The following is an 8689-nucleotide window of genomic DNA, read 5'->3' as shown; positions in this document are numbered from 1 at the left end:
AATAAGATAAAAAAGAAATACATACACATTTAAGATACTTCCAGTGACATAAAACACTTATATAACTTATATTAATATGCACTGTACCTCTGTATGTACAAATATGTATTCCTTTGTGAGACACAGATTCACGTTTAACCAAAGAGGTGCTTTCATCTTATGCTTGAACATGTCAATGTGTTTCCTATGTAGAGTCATTTTAAAAACAATAATAAAAAAAGAGTTACTCATGAAGTCCAAAATAGCTTTGCAAATTTCTCATCAGGGCACAGGTGTTTGGCAGGTGTAGCTGTGAGAGTTTCCTGTTAGTGGACTCCATCCAGGCCAATAGATGCCAGTTCAGAACGGCACAAATAAGGCCAGACATGCTTTGAGAAAAACGTCCAAACAAATGAAAGGTAAACTATGCAAAAAATCTAACTCAAAATGAAGCAACAGATCTGTAAAATGTGCATGAAATGAGTGAAGGTCTCAATGTCAACATGAGACGCTGTTCACAACCCACTTTTCACTTTGGTGATCTGATATGTAGAAAAAATGTAGGACGGAAAGTAAATATTTTGCAACAGGAATTGATTGGATTGTGAAAAGTGAGTGTTCACAGCAAAATAAAGGTGTTTGGATGCATCAGCAGAAAGATAAAGTTGTTTCAAATGCTATTTTTTATTACAGATGAATCTGGCAACAATTTCATGTTGACATTTAAACCCAGTGTTGGCAAGAGTCTGCAAAAAAAAAAACCTTGCAATGGAATGTTTAAGATGTTGAATTTATTACAAATGCGTTCATTATTTCTTATGTTCATACTGAAATGAACTGATTGGATTTTCTTGACAAATATAACCAGTCTTGCCTTCATCACTGTTACAGCTTTCATATTAGGAGCAATTCTAGGGTACTTCAGTTGTGCTATATTTAGAATGGAAGATCATTTCTATGTATTTTACTTTTTTTGCCACAGAAGTTTAATATTTTGCCTCTTGTCTAACTTGAGTATATGAAATACAGAGGCTGTAGCAGCTGAAATAAAGGACCTGTGCTGGATATCGCATGACCTGACAACCTAACGATTACCAACCAAAACGGACAGACTGCAAAAAACGGTGGAAATCAGAACATTAAAGGTGAGATGGAGAGGGAAAAAAATCGCTAAACCAACACACACACACACGCACACACACACACACATAATATTGCACATAACAGTTTCTCATTGTCTAATAATACACAAGAATATTATAGGCATAACCATGCAGTAGATGATTAGTCTATTTTCAAAGTTCACAGGCTAATGATCAGGGTAATCAGGACTTGTACGTACTGTAGACTGTAGAGACAGGATTGGCTACTGTCCTGACCCATTCATAATGAAAGGTCTTGTTGCATTGTAGAGAAACCAACAATTTCCACATCCTAGCAACAAAACAATCCAGTAATATAATGAGAAAAACGACACACACACGCACACGCACACGCACACACACACACACACACACACACACACAACACTTGTTTAGGTGACTTGCGTATATGTCACACTGCTGTTTCAAATGGAAATGGCGTGATGGTCTCATGAAAGGCAGTTCTGAGTCCTTCCCAGTACCATCCGAATAACTGTCTCTGGTCAGATGATCAGATCCCAATGCTGTGCTTAAAACTCCCAATTCACACGTTTATAAGCATCACATCTGCAAAACGTGTTCTTTACATTTGGTTTTTGAATTTCAAAACGGTGCTAGTGTAAATGGGTTAACTCCAGGTGTACCATTACCCTGATACACTGCACGATGGGAGGAGAAATGAAACATGAAATGGCCTTCTTATGAGCTCTATCCAGCTGCTTCAGTGACGTCACATGAGCTCCCTTAAGTGTTTTAAATACGTTAAATAAAAAGGACTCAGTTTCATTCGGTGCAAATGAGTGAGTATCTGTGCACACACGTACGGTTTTTGGGGTTCAGCAGGAAAGATTATAACACCTAACTCTCTACTTTTAAATTAAAGCATCAAATTCTTGTTCAATGATGGTCTACGATCAGCTCATGGGCATTCACAGCGTTCGTGTGCGCCAAGCACAGCGCAGGAGATGGAGGTTTCAGTATTAGGACAGGGTCTCTTCGCTGAAGTAAGAGAAGCCCTTGAACTCATCCTGGTTGATCTGCTTGATAATGGCGTCTTCCACCGGGGTGAGCACTGGCTCCTCGCGGGTGAAGTCCTGGTCAAAATTGTTGACATCCCTTTTGGTTTTCTGTGGATGGAGAAGAAAAAAGTGTGCAGAATGAGCTATTTCAGAACAAGAGCGCACAAAAACATTCTTGTATAGATACGTAGAAACACAGTGCGTCTCATGAACGCTCTGACTGACCTGAGAAAAGCTTTCTCTGCAAATACTTAAGCAGTTATTATGTGTGTCCCTTATTTCTGTCAACTGAAACAGCCATGCCAATCATTTGTGAATTAATCATTCTTTTGAGTCGGTTCTTTATTTTCAGTAAATTGGCCAAATGCGCTTTCAAAAACATTTCACATTCACTCTCTCTCTCTCTGAATCATCTGAAGCAGACTGTCAGTCAGTAAAACAGAGAGTATCAAGATTTTTAAGGAAACAGAGAACAAACAGCGCTGGATGAAATGGATATTCACCTACTAACAATTGAAATAAAAGACTTCTTTCTGAGAGATAAATGAGAAAATTCAGCTACTGCTGTGTCATGTGAATAAGTGGCCATTCACAAAGAGAGTATTTTGTGTCCTCCTACGCAGTTTATTTTTTTTGGTTGTTTTTCTATGTGAACATGCACTTGATGGATGTCTTTAACCATTTTGTTGCTATTTGCCATTTTTGTGTTTTAAAACATGTCTCAAGACCACTGCTCTCACTGCTGATCGTTTGACCTGAAAAGCCTCAAATCTTATAGAATTTTGTAATAGAATGCTAGACATACTCAGAAAATTAAAACTTCTCTCAGAGTTGAATTTCGAGCATATGTATATATATATATATATATATATATATGAAACACTGAAAACAGTGAAAATATATACTAGCTTTTCAGTGTTTTTATTTATTTATTTATTTATTTTGCAAAAAAAAAAAATGACCCTGTGTGCATAACCTTAGAAGAAATCCCGCAGGCGCCTCTATCCAAACATGCTTTCACATACTTCCATCTTTTTACATCATGGATTGGCAATCTTTTTGACATCTTTTTATTGGGGTTTATTTTACATAATATTGGTGAATGGTGTCCAAGTGATTTCAAAACAACACACACACACACACACACACACACACACACAAAACCCCCAAAACAAAAGCATTAACAAAATGCAAAACCAAAACAAACAAACAACAACAGAACACAACAAAAGCAAAACAAAAAAAACCTAAATATTTCATACCTAATGTTTTGTCGGCCTCATATCGGTGCATTTAAAAAAAATTAAAAAAACTCTCCCAACCGCTTCTTTCCCTCTCACCCTCAAAGAGCTCTCATCAGTTTGTGAGCAGGCGTGAGAATGGGGCGGACAGGCGGGCCCCTTCTCACACTCTCTGAGAGGCATTCCACACACACTTGCAGCAGCCAGCATGCATCTCTGTATCAAAGTACAGCGTCTGATGTGTGCTGAGAGTCCAAGAGCATCTCAGATATCCCACTCTTCACACTACCAGAAACAGAAGTGTGACACAAACACTTCAAAGAAGCATGAGGGCTGAAGTACTGTAATGTTCTAGATAACTGCATATGCAGGCCAATGATTATGTCTGTGCTGAGACAGAGTTAAACTGTGTTCTAACCAAACACGACGTGATAAAGTGTCAAACAGTATATCCTATTTCTTCAAAAAAAGAAAATGCTGAATTTTTTCCTAACTAGTTAGCCAGCGCAACAAAAGATGGGAAACAAGACATTTGATTGGTTTGTATTTCTGTGGCATCTTACTGGTTAGTTCCCACTCACAGTGAAATCTGATTGGTCTAAAACCCTGTTAGAGGTAACAGTTTATAGAGTTCAACGGTGTCCTCCCACTTTTTAGCAGTCTTGGTTTCACAAGTATTTTCCTATAGAGATTTTTAGAACGTTTTTTTTTTCAAGAGTTATAAGCCATGAACCAAACTAACCAGGCGAATCACAACATTAAGCTAAAAATTATTTGAACTTTGGACAAAAAGCCCAAGCAGGGGCAGACTTAACCAATTAGCGAGGTAAGGGGCCCGGGGAATCAGGGGGCCCTATCTGATATTGGCGAAATATATTTGGCAAACGCTCCAGTGTATATTTGTGTTCTGGAGAGTGTCAAAGTTTCACTTACTGCTCAAATGTTCACTCACTCATTAGAACAACGTGTAGATACGATGTAAATAAGAGATTCATTGTGCAGTGCAGACAGCTTCATTGATTAACGGAACGTCGTGAGGTCGCAATGAACTAAAGTGAATGACTTGCTTGTGTGCTTTTCCGATGCGCGCACCGGCGCAATCTGCAGCTCACTCATACAAATGCACGAATGCGACTGGAGATTTTCGCTTAATAATAGATTACATTTTCGATTTGTTTCTTGCCAAACCCTACCGTATGCCTTAAGAACACTTGGAATACTGAACGAGTTGCATGGGATAATTTTACGACATTTGAATCCTTTTTGTAAAAAGACTGAAGAAGGTTACAATTCATTAAATGGACAAGTGCAAGCATGTCTTCTTTAGTGATCAGAAAAAAATAAGCCTAATATGGCTTTAGAACAGCATCAGGTTGACTAATTATTTACTTAAGTTGTGAAGAGGTAATTATAGGTAAACTATAAACTATGAGAGAGTGAGCGATCAAAATAAGGGTTAAGCCCCGTTCACACCGCCAGCGACACACAGCGACAGAGCTAGTCATAATAGAATGATATCTTAGTTTTACCGGCAATATACAGTTTGTGATTGCATTTTATATGTCCAGATATGTCCAGACGTGCAGTCTACCAATAACATTAGAGCTACAGCAGTAGGAACGCCCACAAGCGTCTTCACAGCACAGAGTCTAGCGACATACAGCGAAAAAGTCGCTGGCGGTGTGAACGGGGCTTTAGGCGTAAAAGAACACATAGTTATTGTGTTGGGGCCCCATACCTGAAATTTGCTTAGAGCCCCCAAATCACTAAGTCCGCCCCTAAACCCAAGATACAAGACTGTGTACTTAATGGCTTTAATGAGGAAAATAATTTCAATCCCATGAGGCATTGCGAATGATGGTCAAAATAAAAAGAATGAAGAAATATAAAACTATTGATTTAAAGATGTTGATTATATATAGAAACGTTTAAGCTTACACATAAGAAGGTCTTAGAAGGCAGCACTAGGTTTTGTAACAGAGTGACTATCTACAGTATCCCACACATTATGATACTCACAATACGTGGTTTGAAAGGCGGCTTGATCTTCCTCTGTTCCAGAAGTACCCAATCAATCTCTTTGAAGAACGGATGTACTTTAATAGCTTCCTCTAGTCCTTGGGACACTACGCAACCCAACCGCTTACTGGGGCTCTTCGTCATGAACTAAACAATGGAGTGAAGAAAGAAGAAAACATTAGAGAAGCATAATGTTGACAGCATGTTAACCAGAGGATGTCTATATGTGTTATGTTGAGTTGGGATGATCAGTGATGATATATGCATGATATAAGACTGCATCCTGTGGAAGAATGACCTGAGGTGACCATAGGTCATGTGACCACAGTGCCAGTGAGACAGATCGCAGTGTGACATGATGCCGTCCAAGACAAACAGCCTGACTTTCCCACAAAGCTTCGCAAACGGGCAAAGGACATATGTTGACAGCATGTTAACCAGAGGATGTCTATATGTGTTATGTTGAGTTGGGATGATCAGTGATGATATATGCATGATATAAGACTGCATCCTGTGGAAGAATGACCTGAGGTGACCATAGGTCATGTGACCACAGTGCCAGTGAGACAGATCGCAGTGTGACATGATGCCATCCAAGACAAACAGCCTGACTTTCCCACAAAGCTTCGCAAACGGGCAAAGGACAGCCAAAGTAAATCTTGGACATGTGAAGGAAAAACGCAACACACACACAAAAAGGAGGTGGCAAGAGGTATTATTCGCAAACCTATGTCTTTAGTAATAATCAGCAGGCAAAATGTATTCTTAGGAATTCCCAGAGTGATCCAAGAGTAAATCCGGACACGTACCGCTTTAAGAATGCTGACGGCCTCTTTGCTGAGCCACACGGGATATAGGACGTCATCGTGGAGAATAGACTCAAAAAGGTCGTCCTCATTATCAGCTTCAAAAGGAGGCTGACCAGCCATCATCTCATACATCAGCACACCTAGAGCCCACCAGTCCACTGACGGGCCGTACTCAAGCTCCTGCAGGATCTGCAAAAGACAAATCACAACAGTAGCTGAATATACTGAATATACACGATCAGGTCCAGCTCAGACCCAGAAGAAGGTACTTCTGAAATTTGGTGTGCTGGTTTTGGGAGGAAACCCTGCAGATTCGTGCAGAATTAATTAACACATGGTGTAAAGTGTTAAATGGAGATGAGGGTACTACATTCTTATTGGCAAATTTTAGCAAGTAAAAGGTCTTTTAGTATCATTCTACAAATGTCCACCTTCAGGTTATGGTTCATGTGTCTGTTTGCTGTGAAATCTTTACTGTTTTTTTTTTCTAAAGTAAAGGTAAGAATACCTTTACATTGTTAGTACTATTTCCAGATGAATACTTTCTGGACTGAAGCGACATTTTACTTGATTATCCAATCATAATTTTTTTTTTCTTTAGAAAAATCATGTTTAAATGTGAGTATCAAATATCCAACATTCAGGAACTTTCATTTGTTTTGTATTGCATTATATGTTTTACCTCCACAATAACAACTACAGAGCTTTGGTCATAAACTAAGCATTTCAATATCATCTTACTAAGACATATTATTGAGAGATATAAAATGATAACTGATATTTTTATGCATTTTATACAAGTAGTCTGCAATGAATAAAAATTGTCCTCCTTCAGTATGAGCTCCATATTCTCCTATATCATGCTATATGAGCCATAAAAGCCTGATGTATCGAATATAATATTCAACAAAAAACACAAATGCTAACATTTCTTATGTATTTATTTATTTATTGAAAATATTTTTTCTAAAGGTTCAAAAACTGTTCTGTTTTTTTTTTTAATGTTTTATTTATTTATTTATTTCTGACTATTATTTCACATGCAAGGCTTTAAAATATGGTTGATAAAAAAATGCAAGTGACAGGGGATATGTAGAAATTTATGAATGAAGGGCATTCCCAATTCCATGGAAGTTTCAGAGTTATTTTTTTTCCTTGTAGTTTTCTGCTAAGTTCCGCAGCCACAGATAGTTATTAATGTAAGCATAAGATAAAAACTCTTAGATCTGAATATCAGGGATAAGACAAAGACTAAGACTAAACCAAAAGTGGAAAACACTTAAAACTAAAACTTTAATTGGGCCACATTCAAGAAACACACACAAAACATTAGTCTATGTTCATAACAACTATTCATAAAACCATTCTTAAAGCATTCAAATGTGTCGATTACACAAGAATAATTTTCTGAACAATTTACTGAGCATCTCTGCTTTTGCTTTATGAATGAGGAACACAATATGAAAACTAGTGAAAGATCAATAAAACAAACAATAAATATCTGACCATTTCAAAATGATAGGGATCATGAACATAATATTTCATAGCTTTAATGAGAACCAAGCAGTAGAAATGAGACTATCACTGTGCGTTTGTGTGTGTGAGAGTGTGAAATACTGTACCTCCGGGGCAATGTAATCTGGTGTGCCACAGAATGTTGTGGTTGTGATGCCTTCCAGGATTCCCTCCTTACACATGCCAAAGTCTGCCAGCTTACAGTGACCCTCTGCATCCAGCAGAATGTTGTCTAGCTTCAAATCCCTGGCAAGAAAATTCAAGCAAATGTAATAAACAGCAGTATTAACCTACATGTAGAATGTACTAAAGAGTTCTTATTACAATTTTCTAATGACACACACACATACATAGTTTTTTTTTTCATCTTCACTTTATGTCATTTGTTTGGATCCTCTAACATTAAAATGCAATTTAATCAGAGATAAATCATCTTGCCATCTTAAAGGGATAGTTCACCCAAAAATGAAAATTTGATGTTTATCTGCTTACCCCCAGGGCATCCAAGATGTAGGTGACTTTGTTTCTTCAGTAGAACACAAACGAAGATTTTTAACTCAAACCGTTGTAGTCTGTCAGTCTTATAATGGAAGTGAATGGGAATCCCGGCTTTGAGAGTCAAAAAAACATACACAAACAAAACCCTGCAGCTCGTGACGATATATTGATGTGTAAAGACACGAAACAATCGGTCTGTGCAAGAAACTGAACAGTAGTTATATCATTTTTTTACCTGTGATGCTCTATTGACACTCCTAATTAAGATTGTAGATAGAGTGTCAATGGTCCATTTTGAGAGATAGGTGGCGGTAATGCATTTATAAGTCTGCGATCTGCCACAAAGCAAGAAGAAGAAGAAGACGCGTCACGCACCGGCTGTTGAGAACGCGCTCAGGACTGTTCAGACATTGCAGTGTATCAGAGGTAAAAAACAATATAAATACTGTTCAGTTTCTTGCACAGAC

At 37.9% G+C, this 8689-nt stretch overlaps 1 protein-coding gene across 2 annotated transcripts in view; it reads right to left on the bottom strand.

Annotated features, from left to right (window-relative positions):
• Nucleotides 1–8689, bottom strand: part of LOC107708403 (protein kinase C epsilon type) — a 96355-nt gene continuing 87666 nt past the window's right edge. For both annotated transcript variants that reach the window (XM_016512604.1, XM_016512605.1), the window contains exons 13-16: nucleotides 7832–7970; nucleotides 6210–6398; nucleotides 5401–5547; nucleotides 1–2248 (exon numbers count right to left, since the gene is read on the bottom strand). In XM_016512604.1, the coding sequence (XP_016368090.1) occupies nucleotides 2102–2248; nucleotides 5401–5547; nucleotides 6210–6398; nucleotides 7832–7970 (622 nt within the window). In that variant the 3' untranslated portion in view covers nucleotides 1–2101. The remainder of the gene's footprint in view (nucleotides 2249–5400; nucleotides 5548–6209; nucleotides 6399–7831; nucleotides 7971–8689) is intronic.

This window comes from Sinocyclocheilus rhinocerous, unplaced genomic scaffold, assembly GCF_001515625.1.
Source record: "Sinocyclocheilus rhinocerous isolate Xijiao unplaced genomic scaffold, SAMN03320098_v1.1 scaffold295, whole genome shotgun sequence".
Lineage (NCBI taxonomy): Eukaryota > Metazoa > Chordata > Actinopteri > Cypriniformes > Cyprinidae > Sinocyclocheilus > Sinocyclocheilus rhinocerous.
This window is presented reverse-complemented; position numbering and strand designations above follow the sequence as displayed.